Source organism: Hylaeus volcanicus, chromosome 9 (assembly GCF_026283585.1).
Source record: "Hylaeus volcanicus isolate JK05 chromosome 9, UHH_iyHylVolc1.0_haploid, whole genome shotgun sequence".
NCBI classification, from domain to species: Eukaryota; Metazoa; Arthropoda; class Insecta; order Hymenoptera; family Colletidae; genus Hylaeus; species Hylaeus volcanicus.
The window spans coordinates 3124426-3146910 of NC_071984.1; the positions used below are offsets into that span (position 1 = coordinate 3124426).

General features: G+C 39.0%; 7 protein-coding genes across 13 annotated transcripts in view; 4 read left to right on the forward strand and 3 right to left on the reverse strand.

The window, feature by feature from the left end:
- LOC128881833 (uncharacterized) overlaps positions 1–2967 on the reverse strand; it is a 5420-nt gene extending 2453 nt beyond the window's left edge. Inside the window, exons 1-3 of one of the 2 annotated variants that reach the window (XM_054133201.1) lie at positions 2870–2967; positions 1720–2345; positions 1024–1273 (exon numbers count right to left, since the gene is read on the reverse strand). In XM_054133201.1, the coding sequence (XP_053989176.1) occupies positions 1024–1273; positions 1720–2341 (872 nt within the window). In that variant the 5' untranslated portion in view covers positions 2342–2345; positions 2870–2967. Of the gene's footprint in view, positions 1–1023; positions 1274–1719; positions 2402–2869 lie in introns of those variants that run through there. The other variant, XM_054133200.1, reaches the window with a different exon arrangement.
- Positions 2968–5548: 2581 nt separating this feature from the next.
- On the forward strand, positions 5549–8679 carry LOC128881875 (protein ILRUN). Its single transcript, XM_054133257.1, has 3 exons — positions 5549–5908; positions 6638–6987; positions 7060–8679. The coding sequence occupies exons 1-3, from the start codon at positions 5751–5753 to the stop codon at positions 7164–7166; spliced, it is 615 nt and encodes a 204-aa protein (XP_053989232.1). The 5' UTR covers positions 5549–5750; the 3' UTR covers positions 7167–8679.
- On the reverse strand, positions 7800–10123 carry LOC128881874 (thymidylate synthase). Its single transcript, XM_054133256.1, has 4 exons — positions 9792–10123; positions 9341–9604; positions 9016–9278; positions 7800–8951 (listed from the first exon to the last, which is right to left on the reverse strand). Exons 1-4 carry the CDS (start codon positions 10018–10020, stop codon positions 8742–8744), a joined length of 966 nt encoding a protein of 321 aa, XP_053989231.1. The 5' UTR covers positions 10021–10123; the 3' UTR covers positions 7800–8741.
- Positions 10124–10902: 779 nt separating this feature from the next.
- On the forward strand, positions 10903–12788 carry LOC128881701 (peroxisomal membrane protein PEX16). The gene is made up of 5 exons (XM_054132967.1): positions 10903–11120; positions 11188–11434; positions 11551–11824; positions 11903–12006; positions 12086–12788. The coding sequence occupies exons 1-5, from the start codon at positions 10991–10993 to the stop codon at positions 12339–12341; spliced, it is 1011 nt and encodes a 336-aa protein (XP_053988942.1). The 5' UTR covers positions 10903–10990; the 3' UTR covers positions 12342–12788.
- Positions 12789–13100: 312 nt separating this feature from the next.
- On the reverse strand, positions 13101–15196 carry LOC128881702 (toll-interacting protein-like). 2 transcript variants are annotated; one of them, XM_054132968.1, is made up of 6 exons: positions 14981–15196; positions 14516–14689; positions 14267–14400; positions 13963–14173; positions 13712–13879; positions 13101–13441 (listed from the first exon to the last, which is right to left on the reverse strand). In XM_054132968.1, the coding sequence occupies exons 1-6, from the start codon at positions 15026–15028 to the stop codon at positions 13331–13333; spliced, it is 846 nt and encodes a 281-aa protein (XP_053988943.1). In that variant the 5' UTR covers positions 15029–15196; the 3' UTR covers positions 13101–13330. The 2 variants fall into 2 exon arrangements, with proteins under 2 accessions (XP_053988943.1, XP_053988944.1); XM_054132969.1 differs by having other exon boundaries at positions 13969–14173; positions 14981–15193.
- A 323-nt stretch (positions 15197–15519) lies between these two features.
- LOC128881782 (histone PARylation factor 1) lies at positions 15520–18358 on the forward strand. Of its 2 annotated transcripts, none has more exons than XM_054133094.1 (5): positions 15520–15912; positions 15989–16549; positions 16611–16759; positions 16833–17071; positions 17248–18358. In XM_054133094.1, exons 1-5 carry the CDS (start codon positions 15781–15783, stop codon positions 17550–17552), a joined length of 1386 nt encoding a protein of 461 aa, XP_053989069.1. In that variant the 5' UTR covers positions 15520–15780; the 3' UTR covers positions 17553–18358. The 2 variants fall into 2 exon arrangements, with proteins under 2 accessions (XP_053989069.1, XP_053989070.1); XM_054133095.1 differs by having other exon boundaries at positions 15992–16549.
- A 418-nt stretch (positions 18359–18776) lies between these two features.
- The window catches only part of LOC128881779 (myotubularin-related protein 10-B), a 5376-nt gene continuing 1667 nt past the window's right edge, over positions 18777–22485 (forward strand). Inside the window, exons 1-10 of one of the 4 annotated variants that reach the window (XM_054133089.1) lie at positions 18781–18959; positions 19051–19490; positions 19945–20139; positions 20204–20359; positions 20436–20560; positions 20633–20785; positions 20862–21163; positions 21400–21546; positions 21619–21791; positions 21866–22036. In XM_054133089.1, the coding sequence (XP_053989064.1) occupies positions 19428–19490; positions 19945–20139; positions 20204–20359; positions 20436–20560; positions 20633–20785; positions 20862–21163; positions 21400–21546; positions 21619–21791; positions 21866–22036 (1485 nt within the window). In that variant the 5' untranslated portion in view covers positions 18781–18959; positions 19051–19427. Of the gene's footprint in view, positions 19491–19944; positions 20140–20203; positions 20360–20435; positions 20561–20632; positions 20786–20861; positions 21164–21399; positions 21547–21618; positions 21792–21865; positions 22037–22485 lie in introns of all 4 variants that reach the window. The other 3 variants (XM_054133090.1, XM_054133087.1, XM_054133091.1) reach the window with 3 other exon arrangements.

Consider the following 22485-nt stretch of genomic DNA (forward strand, 5'->3'; position numbering starts at 1 on the left):
ATGGAACGCTGATAAACATTTGGTACAACTAACTGTATCGTACCAGACTCCCAAGCTTGTGAAATGCAGTTTTACATTCAGGGTTTATGTTTCAGATGCATGAGTATATACAGCTACCATTCACCAGCAAATCTAGGAAACGGGTTTATATGAATTTACGAGAACGTGGCTCGCCCCGATGCGGGGGTGGCTCGTCAGGGAGGGTCAGAAAGGTTCTTAGATGGTACCCCTTGGCACCGCTGCCCTCGCAACGTGGTACGACCTGGTACCAGCTCTCCTCGTCGTTGCAACCACCCCTCCAATACTAATGCGCACAATTTACTGGCTTCTGTGCTTTCACCTGTTCGATCGTGGCTTCACGATATAGATAATCAAGCCCCTGAACTCCTTTTCACCGATTTTCTGTCTCTGAACGTCCTCGCGAATGGATTTATTTTTTTCTTTTAAAGCCAAACAATTTCAATTAATTTATATCATATATCTCAACGAAGGGGAATACCCCATTAATTCCCATAAACGATGGAAAATTACAGTGGTGTTATGGTTTTCCATTACGCCTTAGCACAGTTATTCTTGGATTGCTATGAATAATAATGAATAGTAACGGAAGCAGTAGATTGATTATTTGTCTGAAATACTTTGACGATGAGTCCCATAACTATTCATACTCTCTATGTTTATCGAAGAAATACAAATTTCTTCTATAGACATAGAAGGTAGGAATACTTATGAGATTGACTGTAAGTAATCCTCCTGATTGGATTTTAATGATGCTTAAAATAAAGATACTTCTTAAGGCTTAAGAATTCTTCTTGAAACCGAGATTTAAGATCTAGATTTGATTGAGATCTATCTTTGTAATTAAAAAATTAAATATCTAAGCTGAAAATTGCCCGTACAAAGTAATATCAGTGATAAAGATGATCCTACAGAGTAACGCAAATTAAAAGCGCGAGACTCATCAACAAATTTTGATAATGTAAACGAGATCGTTGGTATAAAGCTATTTAAAATACAACTTACGAGATCCACTGATAAATGGCTGACACTGTGAGCTCTCCCCTCTCTCGAAGAGCATGTTCAATGAGTTCTGTGTAGGTAAAAGGTGGCTTCTTTGGTCCATTGCACCGGGAAGGCACAAAGTTTCTCTTATCGGGACTCTGGTAATTCTGGATGGTGTCCTGATGCAAGGAACCGTTCTCGTTGTAACTCCTTTTGGCGTCGTTGACGTAGGTGGACCCGTAAGAACGTCCGTTTACTTTCGTCTTGCTTCCTAAACAAGAAACAATTATTCAAACACGCAACAACCTTCTCAACCATAGACAGTCCTTTGGACTCCAAATTCATAAAACCAGTAAGTAAACTTACAATTCTATTCAATTACACAAGCTTCCATAACAAAGATCCTATTGCATAATACGAAATATTTTGTAGATGACGATCAGGGTGTGTATTGTTAAAGGAAACACTAGTAAGCGGAACCTTTTCCTTGCGTCAAGGGAAATTAACATTGAAACCGAGAAAAGGTATAAACTATAATTTGTAGACCTAACCCAGGCCTAATCCAATTTCGAGATGAAATGGAAATGAAGGATGATCAACACTAAAGCATCTACGTAATTAGATTAAAGAAAATCATCCACAAAAGCAATACTAGATTACAAAGACTAATTTCATAAAAAAAACTTTGAAGTACACAGGTGAAATCTGCCTCCGCACCATTGTAATTGTAATTGGATGATGTGGATCTGTCATCTGCAGCCTCGATGAAAGGGTCCAGCTTGAAGTCGAGCAGCCAGGACAAGTTGCCAGTTTCCTGATCGTCGAATTGCTGCTGATACTGGTTACTAGAGGATGGTGCAGACTTGCTCTGTTGCAAATTCGTCGAGGGGATGGTGACCACAGGTTCCCAGTAACTGGGCTCGATCTGGTAGCCAGTCTCCTCCACCTGGATCACCTGCTCGCGTCTGTGCTCGGGCGAAGAGGAAGACGTGGACGGCGAGGGCGCGATCTCAGCGATGTTCTGCTGAGACTCCAGCTCGGAGACCGTGGTCCAGGTGCAGTTCGTTCCGTCCACGAGGAGGACCTCTAGTCGAGTCACTGGGGACTCCTCCACGGAGGAGAACAGCGCCGCCGTGTCGCCGATCATCTCGTTGGAAGCGATCAGCTCGATCGGAGTCTCCATCTCCTGGAACTGGTACCGCTTTCGACTGTTCTGGACCTCCTCGCAGAAGGTCTCTATGTCCAGGTCGTCGAAGATGCGCTTCCTGGCAGCGCGCGACTGATTCTCGGACAGCTCGTGATCCGGGATTCCCCCGGTACCCGAGGATGGCCCGATCATCCTGCTGAGGGTCAGTTTTAGACGGGTTTCTGGGTGCTTCGGGGGATCAAGAATTCTAGAGTAGAGGTAGGGCAGAGCACTAGGCTGGGATACTTAAAGATTTTAATTTATTTCGCAACTGTGGTATGATTATTAAGTGTAGATATCAATTCTGTGCCTTTGTATTCGCTCATTTGTAACTCCAAGTCAACCTAATGTTTATTCGAATGACTTTAGATCTGTAACTTGTATATCAACCTGATGTACATGAATATATACGAGATTTGGCGGGTCAGAAATTTTGTTTATCGTTGTGCTTCTAACAGATTAAGAAAATTGTTGATAATTATTAGGTGTAGCAAGTACAATGCTTACACAATGATATTCCACAAATTTCACTTATTACTATTCTCCTAATAAATTATAAATACACTCGATAAGTATTAAACATAGAAGTTAATTCTACTCTAACAAGAAGTTGTAAAAGACCAGCTCCAAATTCTCAATCACCCTCTCAATCGCTTTTTGGAGTAACGAAATGCTTCTCACCTCGGTTCTCTCTTCTTTGTTTCAGATTATTCAGCGATTGTCGAAGTGGACTAGATCGTCTCGAAATTACTCCCGACTTTCATCACGAAGTCCTCCCGTCGACGAGAAAACGACCGTCCAGGGATTTTGTATATCTCATCGATGCCTGTGCGCGTTATTCCACGGGAGAAGAGGATCGTGCTCGTTGATTACTAGCGACGGTGTGCAAGGGTAACGTGAACGGGTCGAAAACACGGTTCAGTGATGCATCGTCGCGACCTGCGGCGCGTACACGTTCTCGATTGACACCGATTGATGCTTTCGTGCGCGGTCGAACTTTGTAAATGGTATCACCCCGACGTTTTGGGAACATCTACGCGAATCAACTTCGGAGCGCGATTGTCTTCTGATTCGTATTTCAAGTGTTACGCGGCGCGCTGCGCGCGCAGCTGCTGCGCCGCCCGGCGGTGGAGGGGATGACAGCTGTGCATGCGCGGGAACGCCTGCGGAGGCGTATATAAACGCTTGGATGGCGCAGAGCTGCGCAGAGCGCGCCAGAGGATACAAGAGGGAAGACGTGACTCTCGTTACGAGGAGTTCGTGGAATTGCGTTCACTCACGTTCACTTTAGTTGACTTCAGTTTCACGAAGTCTTCGTCTTTTGAAGTAGACGTGTAGTCAAAGCGTAGAGTAATTTAGCAGTAAACGTGATGGATTTCGGACTTGCCTTTCTGTCGGAATGAATTTGTTATATATCAAAAAATAATTTTTACTTGGAACAGAAAGTGATAGTAATTATTATGCTCCATGGGAATTCTTTTATTTCATTTTGAACAAGATTGTGAGATCGTTTTGGAAAGAAGTGAAAAAAATAACATTTCGATAGGTGAAACTCTTCCTTAATTTCTCTTTGATATTAAATTACGTTATCCATCAGTCGGTAAGGAAGGAAAGAAAGGGGTATCGGTATAAAGCGCGGGAATATTTGAAATATTACCTCTGACATTAACAATGATACTGACATTAAAGAGGAATTTATCCTTATTTTTTTATATAAAAAGCATTCGTATTAATTGGAGCGATGAATTTTCGGTATAAGACATTTTCAATTCAATTTAAAACAATTCCAATCGTTTCCAAAATTGAATCTTTATATACAAATAAAGAAGAAGAACAGTCAATCTTTCTACAGAAAGCAAAATCAAAATTATAAAACATAGCTTCATATTAAATATTATATTTCTCTATAAATCATTGGAAAAACTGCACATATTGTTCGAGAAGAGCTGGGTAAACGCACGGAATGCAGGCAAGCGGACTAATCGATTTTGCGAGCGTTCTCCTCTCCCCCGTGTGCATATCAGTTTATCAGCTGCAAAAACTTGGTCTCCGCGACGCGCGCAAGGTCAAGGTGACAACGCGTCACAAAGAGAACGGAAAACGCTCGGATTCGATCATAGACGTACAGCGAGATAGACGCGCGTGCTCGATAAGAGAAGCTTCCGGCGAGATTAGTAAGAGAGCGAGTAGAGAGAGTGTATATGTCCTTGTCGCACAGTGACGCTTGGAAGGGGTTCTCTGTTGATGGTGAGGAGCGAAAAGAAACCTACTAACTACTCCCTCAATAATGAATATTTTTAAACTTTTTTTCCTTGTAGATCTTAGGGAACACTACGAAAATCGTATAGAAAGTTTTTCCGTAAAGTGAAAACCTACTCTCCTGAAAGTAAAAGAAAGATTTTTGGTAATAATTTTCAGGGGCGTGCGCCATCAATGTTGGAAAAATTCTAAAATTCATGGAACTCCAACATTTATGGGACACCCTGTATATGGATGCCAGTATCTCTCACTAAAGGACTAAAAAAATTAATTCCGAAAGTTAAAGATCAAAGGAAAAGAATTTAAATAAAATTCACAAACTTTGAAGTTAAGGAGATAGTACAGAAAACGTCGACCAATCAGAGTGCGAGACGGTCGCGCTCCCCGACCAATCAGAGCGCGAGTCAGAACGCGCCAAGCGGCCGCGCTGATACGCTACCGCGGACGCTCCATTGGCATACTTGCGCTCTGATTGGTCGGGGAGCGTGGCCGCCTCGCGCTCTGATTGGTCAGCGTTTTCCGTTAATATCTCCTCAACTAAGTCTCGGACAAGATTTTTGCTAAGGAAAAAGTTGTTTCAAATCACCTCCCGAATCACCTCTTTCAAGGTGTTACAACATTTTCGGGACACCCTGTACACAGTTTGATATTATTACCTTGTCCCTATTTCTTGAAAATTGTAACCCCACGCCACGATAATCTGCCCAGGGCGCCAATATTGCTAAAACCGGTACTGCCGATACGCGACATGGAATAACTTTTATTTTATTTTAATTTACATTTATCTTACTTTTCTCGTTGTCTCTTCTATGCTACGCAGTTTAACAATTTTTACAATCCAACCGCCTTGTCCTTTTCTCATAAACATTGTAACCCCATAATATTGCCAGGGCGCCAATATTGCTAGAACCAGCACTGAAGAGAGTAGTCCCCACCGCCCTAACCCTATTCCCCGTCTATCGCGCGTTGCGCGACGAAGAGAGGTGCACCGTTGCCATATCTCTGTCCTTCGTCTCGTCGGACCGTCCTGTCCTTCTCTATATCGCTCTATACCGCGCTACGTCCGTGCCGTACTCTACTGTACGGACTGTACATAAGCGATCTCGGGGTTTCGCGTGCTTCTCGCGCGGAGTGTACCATGGATGCATGCACCCGCTGCGCACGGATGAACGTCACGAAGAATGACATTTAAAATTTGCAGTTAAAGATCGGGACGATCCAGAGGACGTGTTTACGAGGCTGTGCTTTGATTGACAGTTGCGTTACATGGGGCACTGAACGGTCGCGGAAACGAGGACGCATCATGAATGTGGACAACGACTTGGACCAGCATTTGTTGCGCCAGTTCAGCTGTCTAGGCACCACCGATAAAGACGATCTGGTGAAGCAGCTGCAGAGGCTGCTGGCTGGCAGCCAGCTGAACGAAGCCACCGCTACGTTCTTCCTCGATATGAACAACTGGTATGATATCACCTTTATTGTAAACACTTCCTACCAACGAGTTTCCCTCTGACCTAACCCTAACGTCGCCATGTTTACGTAGTGGTATGATCCTTTGCTGAATGACAGCTTGTGCTAGGTCTACAAATAACGAATTTTACTAAAGTGTTTGTTTGTTCGATATTTTAGCAGCTTTCGACAAGCATAGGAATAAATGAGACGTAGGTGACTCAGCGAGCCACTTTTCTGGCTTGTCAACGTTGCACAGTATTTGTTAAACGTGGCGTATCGCATTGTTTAAGGCCATAGTTTGCAGACGTTATGCTTAACAGACACACTGGTTGGAGGAGAACTCTAGTATCGAGATGCAACAATTCTAATCATGGCTAGATTATATGGAACCTACTTTCTCTTTTTTGGAATCTTCGCTTGGCCTACTCCAACGGGATTAGAGTTTGAAAGAGTCTCTTTTTTGTCGAGCTTTCCTGACTGCTATGTTCTTCTTCTTCAGTTTCTGTCATTTGTTCAATCTTTTTGCCCCTTTTGCCATCATTCAAATAAATTACTGGCATCGATAGGAAAATTGATCCTGCTATAAACCTAGTCAGTTTCTAACAAAGGCAACCCAATAGCTTCGTCCCTGCAAAGAGAATATCTACCACTACGTTTCTTCTGCAAACACCTATTTTATCTACGTAACTATCCGATCTGAACCTGATCCTCTTGAAAATAATTCTCAAACGATTGCAGGAACCTTCAAGCAGCTATATGTAGTTACTTTGACTTCGAGTCTCCCTTCAAGTTCCCCTGTATGGCCCTGATATGCGACAGCACTATAGGCGAAGGGGAATCGGTGCCACCTAACACTAAATTTCGAAAATCATGGCACGTACAAAACAGCGGCACAGAGGCATGGCCTGCTGAGATTTGTCTGCAACATACAGGAGGGGTGCAAATGGGAGAATGCACGCGGGTACCGGTTCCGTCTTTAGGCCCCAAAGAAACGACTGAGATAAGCGTGGACCTCACCAGTCCCTCTGTCACCGGCGTGTACCAGAGTAAATGGAGAATGATGACATCAACGGGTTCCTATTTTGGGGGTACGTACAATTCTCTTTCTCATCTTTTATACATCGCAGACCTTTTCCTTACAGATTTATTTTTTTCTTTAGACATCATTTGGGTGATCATCACTGTTAGCGAATGTGGCACCCTGGCAGTTACTCAACAACTGCATCAATTAAGTACTTCACAGTCTAACGATGTACAGATGTGCTAGCCCCCGATATCCAGAGACTTCCCCTAAATTTCGTCCTATTTTTTTTTTCTTTTCTTTGTTTTAAACGCTGTCAGTTACTTTACATCGAGCAGGAGGGATTCATTTTAAGGTATACCGCTTTAAATGATAGAAACGATTCGTTCCACTAGCGATTCAAGACAAACGATAATTCCCAACAGATGTTTACATGATTTAAGGAAGTGCTGGATTTTAAAACTGTATAGAAATAACGTAATTTTGTTAGATTTGAAAGTTGTTTAAGGCCTTTAAACGTCCATGCTTGTCGGTTACGTCGATAAACGTATTTCTTCCTCTCTCGACGATTAGAAACGTGGTGGAATAGTTATGATTGTATGATTTGTGCGTAACTTAAGCCTGTAACGGACATGTATGGACTAATTCGAGACCGGTACTGAAAAAAAAGAAATTGAAATATAAATATATAAATATACATATATACATATACGTAGATATACGCATGTTGTCCCATTTTAACTTGGACACCGTGATAACTCGAAAACAGAGTTTTAGTACGAAACATTTGAAACAAAAGTTTTTTAGCTTCCAAGGGGGCCACAAGATGGAGTTATCAATTCGATTATAGATGGCACCACTTACGGTACTTGTTCGTAGCGCCCATTTTTCAAAAATCAAAGTCGACTTTTTTTTTTTCATTTGGATTATTTTTGACTGTGTTACAGCGATTTAAAGTTTGTTATTTTTTAAATTCAATTTGTGTGCACGTGTCACACACACGCAACAGAATCCTTATTTCTGCTACACACACACACACACATACACATTGAATTTGAAAAATAACAAAACAGATCCGAATAAAAAACAAAAACAAGAACCATTGTCTTCATCTCGATACCAGCTACAATTTGCATTGGACCAAAAAATCTACTTCCATTTAAAAAACAATGGCCGCCATGAAGAAATATTACAAGTAGAGTCGAATTGATCATTTCTGGTCCCCTCTGAACCATAAAACTTTTGTCTGAAACATTTTTTTTTGCTAAAATTCCATGTTTTCGAGTTATTACAAAGACCAAGTTAAAATGAGAGAACCTATATACGTACATATATGTACACATATGTATATTATACATATATGCATACGTATATACAGGATGTTAAGCTACTGGAATGAGAAAGTTCACAGGTCGCAGGAAAAAAATTATTATGTTGAGGGTTTAGTTCCAAAGTTATTAATCGCTGAGAGTGTTGCAGGAATTTTCATGATTTCACATCGTGTTACAGCTTACAGAGTCACCCAACATTTCTCAAACCAGTAGTAGAACATCCTACACATACACACACGACACACAAACACATACACGTACAATTACTAAGATACGAGTTTATTAAAAACATAATTTTTATTAGGAAATAAAGTATAGATACAGTTAGAAATTATAATACACAGTGAATTTCATTAATTCGCCAATTCAAATGGTATACTTACTTTCTCAACGGTTAAAATTTTTTTTTTTTTTTTTTTTTGTTTTTTGTTAAAGAAAACGTATAACGCGTCGACGTAATCTACGTTTGCTTAAATGTCTTAACTTGCTCTTAAACAGCCATCGCCATCGAGAGTTTTCCATGCGGTTCGTACCCAAGCAGTTCAAAATCCTCCGCTACGAAATCGTCGACGTTCTGAACGTTCCTAACTATCTTTAAACGTGGGAATGGTTTCGGTGTGCGTTTTAGTTGTTCCTTGAGCGCGGATACATGATTAAGGTACACGTGACAGTCGCCCATTGTATGTACAAATTCACCTGGCTGAGAATAAAAGAGGAAATACAAGTTTCTGTTAAAAATTCAGACTACTTTCGTGGAGACTCACCTTTAAGTTTGTGATATGAGCCAACATACAAGTCAACAGAGAGTAGGATGCTATGTTGAATGGCACTCCGAGACCCATATCTGCGCTTCTTTGATAAAGCTGACAGGACAGTTCGTCTTTGTTTACATAGAATTGTACAAGACAATGGCAAGGAGGTAAGGCCATTTGTGGAATGTCGGTTGGGTTCCACGCAGACATTATTATTCTCCTGCTATCGGGAGAATTTTTTATTTGGTGTATTACGTCTTGTAATTGATCGATGCCTGCACAGATGAAAGATGTATTAAGATATCGTTAATTTCAGATACAACACGCGACGATTTACCTTGTTCTTTGTAATCGGCGCGCATGTTTGTGTATTTTGCACCAAAGTGTCTCCACTGAAATCCATAAACTGGTCCTAAATCTCCTTCTTCTCTATCGGTGAGGCCACAAGAATCTAAGAACGCGCGAGAGCTGTTGGCATCCCAAATATGAACATTTTTCTCTGAGAGTTCTTTAGCATTCGTTGATCCCTTTATAAACCATAACAATTCTTCTACAACTCCTCTCCAAAACACCCGCTTGGTAGTTATTAATGGAAATGTATCTAAAATGGTAGATAATATTAATCGTTTATCATTGTATTTATACGGGGACATCGAATATATTTTTCTGTACGTATTAAATCAGTATGCAGGGTATAAGAATACAGAAATAGTCGTATTAGCCCTTACAAAACAGGTACTAATTATTATATAAATTATTGTGTGAATTGTTTATGAGAAAGTTCTTACTGTCTCTTAAACTAAAACGCATTTGAGTTCCAAAAAGGGACAGCGTGCCCACGCCAGTACGGTCACTTCTGTTCGCTCCCTCATTAATGATTTTCCTAATTAAATCTAAATACTGGTATTCCTCGTGCGGTTTTTCACTTTCAACGTGAGTCGTTCCATTTTTTTCTTTCGTTTTGTTATTCAATTCTTCGGTACAGCCATTCGATGAAATTAAATCATCGTTGTTCATGGTTTGCAAGGAAACTAAAAATAGAGATCGGATAATAAACAAATAATAAACGTTGTTTGTAAATTTTAATGACACTTTCGAGAAATATGGCGCGAAAAGAGATGTTTACGCATGCGCACTATCTTTTGCATCAGGAGTGTATCAAATACGATTATAAAACTGGCGCCCTTGGTCGCCCTAAAAAATAATAAAATTATAAAAGAATTGGAAATACATTGAGCCTTCGTCATATACAAGGTGTCCCAAAAATGTTGGAGGTCCTGAAAGGGGCGGTTCGGGGGGTGATTTGAAACAACTTTTTCCTTAGCGAAAATGTTGACCGAGGCTTCCTTAAGGAGATATTAAGGGAAAACGTCGACCAATCAGAGCTCGAGGCGGCCGTGCTCCCCGACCAATCAGAGCGCGAGTCAGAACGCGCCAAGCGGCCGCGCTGATACGCTACCGCGGGCGCTCTATTGGCATACTCGCGCTCTGATTGGTCGGGGAGCGCGGCTGTCTCGCGCTCTGATTGGTCAGGGTTTTCCGTTAATATCTCCTCAGCGAAGCCTCGGATAACATTTTCTCTCAGGAAAAAGTTGTTTCAAATAACCCCTCGAACCACCCTTTCAAGGACCTCCAACATTTTTGGGATCCTGTATGCTTTGTGCGCTCAGCTTTTTTCAACGCGCATGCGCGAATGGAAGCTAAATATAGTAACACTATATTTCTATGGCTGTGCAATAAACGTAACGTAATTGTATTTTTCCTAAAAGTAGCTTCATTTTAAATAAACTAATAAATTTTTAATACATATACGTCCTTTTTCTCTTACATAAACCTAACATGGAAGAATTTATTGAAAACAGCGCTAATAAATCTATATCACTAGACATCCCTAGATATCCCCAGACGTCACCTGTTGATTTTTCAAAGGTTAACAGTGATCGAGTGATGATTGTCAACTTCATTTAAATTGTTCAAAAATATCAAAATGGTGCTCGACAAAGTGAATTCTTCTGTTTTAAAACTCATCGAACCCTATAAAAAATGGGTCATAGAAAATCCACAATTATTGGCAGACTTAGAGAAAACTGTTCAGTGTTTGTCTTACTTTACAGCTGGTTAGAGCAATTCTTTCTCAATATTACATTTCTCCTGCGATTATTTCTAAATAAAATTGTTTTCCAGGTTCCCTGAACAATTCTACGTTTACATCAGAGTTTATCTACTCATTCTCGAACCTAGTTGTTCTCTTCAACGACTTGCTAATGTGCAGCGGCAGATGCATGCATTTAAAGTTTCCCCAATTCGAGTCGAAGCTTAAAATTTGGCTGACTGTCGTGGAGTATACAGAGACACTGTTCGAAATCTCTGCTAAGAAATTGTGGGGACCCAGCGGCAGGTGGTTCGTAATCACAGCGATACAAATATTCAAGTGAGTCGATAATATTTTAAATACAATATATATTACGCTAATCCTTCAATGATATTCATATACATCGCCAAAAAATTAGTACATTTGTATAGTATATACGTGTAACTTATTGTTAGGACTGTGTTGCGTCTCTTGGTAATACACGTCTACAAAGAACGCATGGTGAAATGTCCTCCGATACAACCGCTCAACAGAGATATGTTAATCAAATCTAACGAAGAGAAATTGAAGAATGGATTCATGCTGAAGCGATCCGGCACCATCGTCAGAAGTATAAGGGGCACCAATTCTTTACAGGCACGAACATGGGAACGGTTGCCTTCTGTCCCCAGTGAAAGTGATAATCTAAATGCTTCCACTGTATCAGAAAAGAAATTCATTATAGCAGAGGTATGTATAACGCTGTATAGTAAATCATGAATTGTTATCAAGTTAAATGTTTTATTGTTTCTATCAATATATTTTTAGAGTCTTTATATTATGAAACCATTATTCCATTTGGGATGCGTATCCGTCACTGGTGAGAAACAGTGGGCGCCGTGGTTGTTGTCCTTTGCTATTGATTTACTTAGGTAAATAAAATTACTGATTAATACAATAAAAACTCAAGTAATATAGTGGAACAGGGTACAATGCAATTTTCTCTTTCAGTTTAAACGTATTTAACGATAAAACAAACCGTGAATCGTTCAGCAAAGAAGAAGAAGAAGAACTGAATAAGCGGAAGCTAGCTTTGCTGCTTTATATATTAAGATCTCCATTTTACGATAAATGCACCCGTGACAGAATAAATGCAGCTCTCACTGCGTTGTCTACTACAGTGCCTTTCGCTAAATTCATAGCGGAACCAATGAAAAAGTATCTGCCACATTGGCAGAGCACATACTTTTACATTTGGTCGCGCTAGCTTGTTAAATTATTATTTATGTATTTTTTTAATATTGGTACAAGTTATTGTTTTGGGCTGTAGATAACGTTAACAATGATATATTGTTAATATGGTAAGAAGGGGAAATGGAAAATGTAATAAATTTAACTCGGACTGACTCACCGTTAAAAGTGATATATATAAGATTTAGAATTCGCATTTGCTGTGGAGCAAAAGGTGAACAATATTATATTATTATAATTAAAATTATAAAGAAAAATTATAATTCAACGAATACGCTTCCAGTGTAGCAAAACAAAGCAACAGGAGGTACTCGGGATATTAGCGTTTTTATAATAATTTTATACTTAAAAACATGTCAGTTTATTTTTTTATGTTCTTGGATGTAAGAGGTAATTTTAGTACGCGTTAAATTTTTCTGTACAGTCTTTTTTTTATAAAGAATAAAATCCAAAAGAAATTTGATACGAACCGTATAATTTTATAAAGTTTCGTTTGTAATTATAAAAAAACGTTCATGCATGGTTATACATAGGATGTCCTCCGATGGTTGGTACGAGTATGTGGAACAAATAAAATATTCAATTTTGTAACAATTTTAATTATTAACGTGACACATCGATAAACGTTTTATTATAATATATTATTTTAATATAATATAATAATATATTAAATATATTTTTTTAATTTTATACGCGAACCTAATTAACTCCAATGATCTACGCAGAACATCCTGCGTATCACAAAGACGTAAAGGATCAATAAATACACGAAACATCGAAGTGATATATTTTTTTTCTTTTTTTTTCTTAGAAAATATATATATTTCCCTGCCCAAATACGTTTTCGTGGATCTTCCTCGTCGGAGTTCCCAAATATTAAAATACCATAAAATGCATGGCGACAGTTCGCAGATATATTACACTTCGAAAGAAATACAGCATAGCGGAAAATACAAATACGGCCTTTGGAATTAAATATGATAATTTATAAAAAAAAAAGATCGCTTATTCGCACATTTGAAGTAGCGAATTTATGGTCACGTCTTTTTTCCCATGATTCGCGTCGTAGACTGATCTGATCACCTCCTTGTCCACGTTTGGAAACATTTCTGAGATCTGCAAACGAAAAATAGTATACTTGCAATCGATACGAAATGTTTTTTAAATACTGTATGCATAAGTGAACCGGGGATTTTTACGCAAAATAAAATCTTTGCAGACGAATATACAAAAATTGAACCTGAATAGGAATCTATTTTGCTCTGGAAGTATTATAACATAAACTTTACTATTGTTTTATACTCTTGCATACTGTGTGCATTTCATTCGAATTTCCTGTAAATGTATATACATCCCCAGTTTAATAACAAGAATTTTGTACGTTACCTGTTTTAATTCGACCTCAGCGTTTGGCATAGAACTGGGAACAGGAGGTACCGCAGCTGCAGGTGGTGCTGTGTAGACATTCACTGGTGCATATGGCGTTGCACCAAACATTGTTGAAGAGGGAACCATCATGACTGGGGGTGCACTCATGTATGGATGGCACTTTGTCTATAACAATATTGTACAATCAGTTCCATGGATGAAATATTAACAAAGTACATAGCGTCTCTGTGTAATGTGTCATCGACAACCTTTACCGTGTAACTAAAAACTAGATTTATCATCCCTTCTTGATTGTCTCCCTGTTTCCCACTGAGCATGTACCAATCTTCGTGTGTTTCTCCTTTTTGAAGAACTTGAGGTGGGATATCTATGTGGCCCCATGCGATTAACTCGTCCATCACAAAAGAACACTCGTCGTAAATTTCAACATATATCTGCGTAACTCCTGGTGGCAGATAGCTGAAATAATAAAGAAATATGCACGATAATTAAACATGTTCGAAGATATATATGATATACGACGTGTATCTTTTTATTATTTAAAATGTATACCATTGGATGACTTTGTTCCAATGCGGATTCTTTGCTCCATTAGAGCATGTGTGCGTCTCGTAAATTGCGTGGCCCACTCTCATCCTTACGTAAGGATCCATCCTTGTCATTCCATAGTTTTTCACTAGTTTAGCCTATAGGAAGTGTCTTTTTGAAATTACGAATAGAATGTTATTACAAAATACAAGTAACATCGCTCTGTGAAACTAAACTTGAACGCATACGCGAGGATGGAAGCGTCAAACGTACCTGAGCGATTGTTATACTAAGTCTGCCGACGTGCTGTTCGTGCATTCCTGGCATGCTTTGCATCTGCAGTTGATGGAGGGCAAGCGCAGCTTGCTGATCCGCTGCTTCCTGTTGCTGTTGGGCATTGCGCTCTTCTACGCCCAGGAATCCTTGGGGAAGCGGACCCAGGAAGGCCTGCAAAGTAAACCGAATTCTTTTTACGCAATTATTTTACGTCTTAAGTTAATCATTGACTGTAGTTGTGATAAGAAAGAATTGTGGTAATTCAGTTAATATTATAATATATATATATATATATATATTATATTTATATATATATATATATATATATTTAAGAAGTCTGGTAAATAATTGATAGATAATTCGAGTAACGTTGCACTCGTTTAGGCCCAAATGAAATTTCAATCATTTGCGGCATGTGCTATCGTGAATTGTGACATAGTCATCGTGAATTGTACAATTTACCCGTCTTTTCCATTCGTCGTACAAATCCGATCGCCTGTCGGTCTCCATAATAAAATTATCCGATTTGAAGGGCTCGCTCTCTGTCCTCGATACGTCTGTTATCCTACAGCGGGTGAAACCTGTCAAACTATGCGGCTACGCGACTTTATTATGTATCGAAAAAAATCAAAATATACATCAGACAGAGCGTGTGCATCCAAGAAAGTCACCGCTCACTTTGCAGCTCAGTGAGCGGGTTTTGAAACCAGTGGCGCCGTCGACGGGAAAACGCCCAAATATGTAGTGAAAATAAGCCTGAACGTTTCACCGCTAGATGGCGCCACGGAAGCTTTAAATAAATTAATCTTTATTTTGTTATAAACGCATAATTCACACGATTCTAAGGTCCATATCGCTACAATATATCAGTATTTGTGCCAAATTTTCCATTGCAATGAATGTTTATTTAGTTTAACAATAATTACTTTTCATTACCTAGTGGCGCCATCTTGAGGCGTTGATGAAAATTGAGGCCTACTGTTACTAGCTCAGCAGCTCACTGAGCGGCTCCGTGAGTGGTAGCCTTCCTTCACCTACTATTTTGTACCTAACCTTTTCTTTGATAAATCCATGTAAACGGACGATACACTTGTATAATTATACATTCCACCACATCTATATTTCACGTTATCTCGTTCGTGGTACTATTACGATCATCGATACGTATTTTGAATAACGATGCTATGAGAGAAGTTTCATTTCTTTTCCCATAACCTATTACTTTTATATTACGTCGTTGCCTGCGAAATCTAATAAAAAAAATGGACAGCGAGCAAGAACAGTACAAAGCTTATCAAGAAGATCCACGTATTCCCTGTCGATTCGGAGTCAAGTGTTATCAGAAGAATCCTATTCATCACAAAACGTACAAACATCCACCTGCGAAAGACACAGTACGAATTCATATTCCTATCTCATTTGCAACGTTATAGTTTAGAGTTTCCTCTTTAATGCTTTGAAAACTTTCAGCAGAAGATTGTAAAACGCACACAAAAAAGAAAAGAGCCAAGTAAGAGGAAAGAGAGAAGCGAGAATGGAACGAGTCCTTCTCCAGAGAAAAAATTTCAAAAGAGATGCGATAGCATAATCGATGAAAGCTCAGCCGACAAAGACATAGAACATACTGCTAACAATACCGTGAATAACGATAAAGAAAATAGCGAAATCGTAGAAGATGAATCAAGTACCCAAGCCCTAGAATCTATAAAAAGTTCGATCGATTGCATTACCATAGCATCATTATTAAAAGATTGCAATGTTAACATCGAAAGTGGCACATTACTTCCACCCGATGCGCAAACAGTTATTTCCCATCTGTTTCTAACCGAAATGCCAGAAGATTTTTTTCAGTTTTTTGAATTTCTTCAGAGCATTTCCAAAGACGATCCACTGAACGCGTTGAAGGATATTCACTTGCAACTCGTGGGTCCTTACGATGTTTTCGAAAAGAAATTTTTCAATCTTAAAGTCTGCGACAAAAAGACACTGTTGAGGCATTGGAGATATTATTACGACCCACCTGAATTTCAAGTAAGATAATTCTTTCCTTTGCCATTTAAATAATATGTATCATTCGCATCATTTCTTGCAGACTGTCGTCAAAGTCGACGATAAAGATGGACTGCATTTCGGTTACTGGAGGGATGAACCCTCCAAGATGCCTGTATTCGTAGCTATGAACAAAGAAAATGTAAATTGCACAATTGCACCTGTCGCAGAAAATTTATTTGGGATGCTGGAGTAAGTACATAAGTCCTCAAAAGTTTTGTACAAAATTTTTGTATGCATTTGTAATTTGCAACTTATATTACAGCTGGTTTATAGCAGAAAAACTGAAACAGGCCAATCCATTTAAGAAGATGAGCATAACACTGCTGCAGCAAAAACTAAAGAGGTACGCCAGAGAAAAGAATATAGCATTGGACAAGCAGACGAGTAATATGCAGGCTAGAGAAAAGAAGGTTGTCGCGAAGACTTTCCATAAGGCTGGTATTGTGGTTCCGTATGATAGGAAGACTGAAGTGGGATACAGAAAGTTGGCAGTGACTGATCGTAAGTTATTATTATGAAATTCTGTTTACAATTAGCTTTGAAGCACTGAATTGCGATCTACTAGTTCTGGAAAAAAGAAACTTTGTATTAAGAAAGAATTTCATTTAATTTACTGTAAAGAAAGCATCGAAAATGTTCCTTTGTAATTACGATTCGATTAATTCTGCACATTATAGATGAATTGGAACAAATATTGGAACAGATAGAGAATGCTTCAACATCTGAAGCAAAGAAGATATCGATATCGAAGATAGAGGAAGTAATAAGATTGGCAACGATCGCAGCTGACGAGTACGATTTTGGCACGTGCTTGGAATTGGGCCACGATTTATTTTCCAGCGGTCTTCCTTTTGTTCATAACAAAGCGTTGAATATGCTTTCCCTTGCTTATAATCTTCTCCAAAGAGAAGAATTTTCAGAAATTGCTGGGGCACATTTGGTAGATAGAAGGCACGGTTCGAACTTGAGCGTCGTTACTTAATTATTAAAATAATAATAATTACAGTGTTATGTAGGGATTAAAATGAAAGAATTTTATTGTATTTGTACACAAACATTGGTAGCATACTTTATAAGCGAATGATTATTTTTGGCATTATTTAATAATTATTTATTATTTGTACTCTTCCAAATTTCGTGTTTTCTTCTCTACCACTACTAGTTCAAGTTCTAAAAAACAATATCTCTGTTCTACTTCAACATCTTTCTTATTCTAACTATTAAATCTTGCAGTAAACCTAATCAACGATGGGCGATTACAATTCTTTTTACATCCAACGTTCCTTGGGGCGACCAAGGCGCCAGTTTGTGCTCGTACTAGGTACTTTCCTGGCGCTCGATGTAGTGCGCATGCGTGAGTTCGAAGCAACGCGCGTTGAGGAACGGACCAATCGCAACGCGCCTTTAGATTCAACCAATCAAATTTATAAAATTATCAGAAGTAATTCTAAAAAATAATATCTCTGTTCTACTCCAACATCTTTCTTTAACTATTAAATCATGCAGTTCTTATCTTTTTTTTATCTTCTTTACGTCCATCATTTTTTGGGGCATCTAAGAGCCCATGCTACTCGGGCGCTGTGATTGGTCGGTGGTTTTTCTTAATTCTAGGACATCCTGTATATTATAATTACAATAATACAGAAATATATTTTATTTACTAAGCGAACCTTGTAAAACGTGGAATTTAATATACAATATTAATGGTCGTCAATATCGTTGCCACACGTATACAAATTACTAGAATTACAATACACAACAGAAATTGTATCATTTTCCGATTTAAAACAGAAAAAGTAAAAGAAAAAAAAATAGTGGTACGTTGCAAAGTTATAGGTGCTTTTTCAATTTAAATAATTTAAAATTACTTTTTTTATGTGCAAATAGGGCTGTGTTTCTTATAGATACAGCACTGTTAGCTTTTCCAATGGGGAACCAATGGGAGCGCGTCGCGAGATTCAGCCAATCAGGCGTCGCTTCAAGACTCCCTCCAAGATGGCGGCGGTGTTTACCGTACGGTAATCATTTCCAATTCGTTATAACACGAATAATTTCCAAAGCGCAATGGAAATTTTTTTACGTGAAAATAGGGCTATGTTTCTTGTAGATACAGCACTGTTAGTTTTTCCCGACGCGCATGCGCAGACTCTGACGTCACAGAGCGGAACCAATGGGAGCGCGTCGCTAGATTCAGCCAATCAGCCGTCGCTTCGAGACTCCCTCCAAGATGGCGGCGGTGTTTACCGCACAGTAATCATTTCCAATTCGTTATAACACGAATAATTTCCAAAGCGCAACGTAAATTACTAATAAAAAATTCCTGTTTTCGGTCGAACTCGCAGAGAGAGCCCCTCGCACGTCCCGCAGTCGCGAGAAATCCGAGTTATGCGTAAATAGTGATCCATGTTTTCTTCTTATTAAAAAAAAATATATCGGATTTATTCAGCCCGAATCCTTCGTAAATGTCAATTTAATTGCAGTCTGTGTAACGCGGACGAAAATTCTCCCGTTCCACGAACAATAATATTCACGTTACACGGTGTCGAATGCGGACGAACGAACCTCAAGGTCTAGCAATGAACACAAACAGAGCACGGCCACGACAGCTACGAACGAGGAAGGAGACGTAGAGAAATCGCTCAGGATGAATTCGACGAGGGGAGAGATCGCAATCACGGCAAGGAAGTGAGCTTTATCGTGACTCGAAAATGCCCTGACCCTTCGACTCGCGATAAGTAACCGACGATCGTGCGAGAATGAATCGAACAGGAAATTGAGCCGAGTCACGAGCGCCGAGGTATATTATTTCTATGGTTCTGGTTCGACGCGTTCGACGGCAATCATTCAAACGTTCCCGATGGAAAGCAAAAGCTGCAACAATTTCATAAGTTACGTGGGCCTCGAGGAACACGAGATGAAGGTAATTCCTATGTAAACATTGCGACATAACCTCTATTCTAACTACACACCTGGATGAAACGATAAGCAGTGATGGTCAAACCCCTAGATTTCAAATAAATCTGAAGTTTGGAAAATGTTCCACAGAAGAAACGAGACAAACATATCGGCAGACCTCAGATTTATTCGAAGCCTATGGTTTCGCCCATCACTGACGATAAAGCAGTACTCTGTATTACATACTCGAGCATTACATACTCGCAGAGGAAATATTTTGTCTACGTAGAAAATACGATTGCGTTAGATCCATATAAATTTAATATTACTTTAAATTACTTATCGATACATATTTTATATTACCAACGGTCGATTTTAAATTGTACCAAAACAGAATTAACTTGTTTCCGGCTATGATCTCAGTTCGCGTCTCCCCTCGCATCTTTCTCTACAATGATGTTTTTTTAAATTGTATGTAGCCACTAGGTTCTAGTCGACGTAATTCTGTATCCGAAAACAATATCAAGTTATTACCCGGTGAGATTTTAGTCACTGATGCGCAAAGCGTTCTTATGTTCTCGCCTGTCAGCAATTTGAAGCAAGGGACGTCCGGTATTCTATCAGTCACGAATTTTAAGCTCACATTTATCACGACCGAAGATACGAGCGGAGAGGTGAGTAAACGTTACACGTACTCCGCGCGATATCGGACGGATCTAAATATTTTTGTACGTACAGGATGTGGCTCGTCAGCAAAATCATCTGTACGGATACATGGATACATGTTTGACGAATATCGAAGATATTTATATAACAGTAGGCGATAAGAAAAGAAGACTGGTACCTGGCAATACCGTACCATCTAAAGTAAAAGGGATATTTATTATTTGTAAAGTAATTATTCACGTGTATATTATTGGGAATATAGACACCTGCGCGATGCGTTACTAAAAGTGTATATGGATTTTAGAATTTACGAACGTGGTCTTTTTCTTTTAAATTTTCGCCCATCAAAGAGGGACACAATCTACTGAGGGCGCTGTTGCATTACGCTTTTCCCAGCAGACACTACAGATTATTCGCTTACGATTACAGGTTGATATACAGTACGATGTACAAAACTGGTATTCGGGGTACCTGAAACTAATTTGTCTCTTTGTATTTCAGAGAAGCGTACTATAGCAGTCTGAATAACGCGATTCGCTTATTTCGAGACATATCTGACTGGATTAACGAACTAGAAAGAACCATAAGCAACGAGAAGTTTAGACAATTTTGGAGATTATCTACAGCTAACGTAGACTTCAAGCTCTGTCGTAGGTAAATGCTACGTACCATTTAAATCTCTGTCTGTGGTTCGAACGAAACTGTGAGAAAATAACGAATTCGTTTACAGTTTATCGCGATACATAATAGTCCCAGCGTCCGTAACCGACAGTCAATTAATGGACGCAGCTAAGCACTTCCAAGGCAACCGTCCACCAATCTGGTCTTGGTCGAGCACAAACGGCGCGGCGTTAGTTAAAACGTCCGAGCTCTCGTTGTTGGCTAAGAGAACGCAGGAGAATATCATGTTCGAGAACGTTCGCAAGAGTCACCCTCGGCAAAAAGAACTAGTTGTTTTAGAGTTAAATAAAGACGTTAACGTAAAGTTTATAGCTGTAGCCTTCGCGAAATTCGCCAATCTTTGCTCTCCAGGTAAATTTCATTCTAAATATTTCTCTTGCGTTGTATGTTTGTATGTATCTAAACATAGTATTTATTAACCGAATCTGCTTACGGTGATGTCATACTAAAAACTATTTGAAGTAAACGCAAACAACAGACCCTTCAGGTCGAATGAATATTGTTCGCATAACAGAGGTTTTACAGTATAGAGTATAAATGTTTGAGGTTATATCTGAGAAATATCTTACAGACTTTACTCGTTTCAGAGAACATCAGGCAATTCTGGCTGCAAGATAATAATTTTTATTCATTAGTAGAGAATACTAAATGGTTGAAGTGTGTGTCGTACTGCTTGGAAAAAGCTGTCAAAGCCTGCGAAAAACTTGACGAAGGAAAATCCGTTATTTTACAAGGTGATCGAGTTGTTAATGGTTTCGAATTGTTTTTATTTGTTTGGTTATCGTACTAAATGAATGAATTTTCAGAAGGTGCTGGCACAGATATTTGTTGCATCGTATCGAGCTTAGTCCAGCTGTTATTGGACCCTTACTTTCGTACCATAAACGGGTTCCAGTCGCTCATGCAAAAGGAATGGGTGGCTGGCGGGCATCCATTTTGTGATAGATTAGGTCATATTGGCAAGAGGAAGTCTGAGAAGGCGGGTTCAACTTGAATTACAAGTAACGCTCGCTTTCCGTAGGCTTGATCTCTAAAATTCGGTTATTTCAACAGGCTCCGCTATTGCTTTTATATTTAGACTGTGTCTGGCAACTAACTCAACAATTTCCTGGACAATTCGAGTTCACGGAAACGTACCTGACGACGGTGTGGGATGCTGCGCACGTTTCCATTTTCGATACGTTTATTTTTAATTGCGAGAAAGATCGGGTGGCGGCAGCTATGGTACGTTTCCTCGGATATTTGTATTATTTTTTTATTTAGTGAACATCTGGAAGGGGACCGCAAGACCTTTGGGTCATTCAGTTGAAACTTTGTGTAGTGGTAGATTTTGTCGTCTTGATTACGATAAATATGGTATTGTAGGAGCAGGAGCTCGATACTTTTCTTTTTTAGATATTTATGATCGATGTATTTTCATTTTAAATTGTAATATTTCAATATATTGGGGTTCTCTTCTTTTTAAATTGCAATATTGCAATATATTACAGTTCTCTTCTTCTTAAATTGTATTATTTTATGTTATATGTTTCTTCTCTTTTTAAATAGCAATATTTCAATATATATTGGGGTTCTCTTCTTTTTAAATTGTATTATTTTAGGTTAGGTTGTATTATTTTATGTTTCTTCTTTTTTAATTCCAATATATTGAAATATTCCAACATATTTCAAGA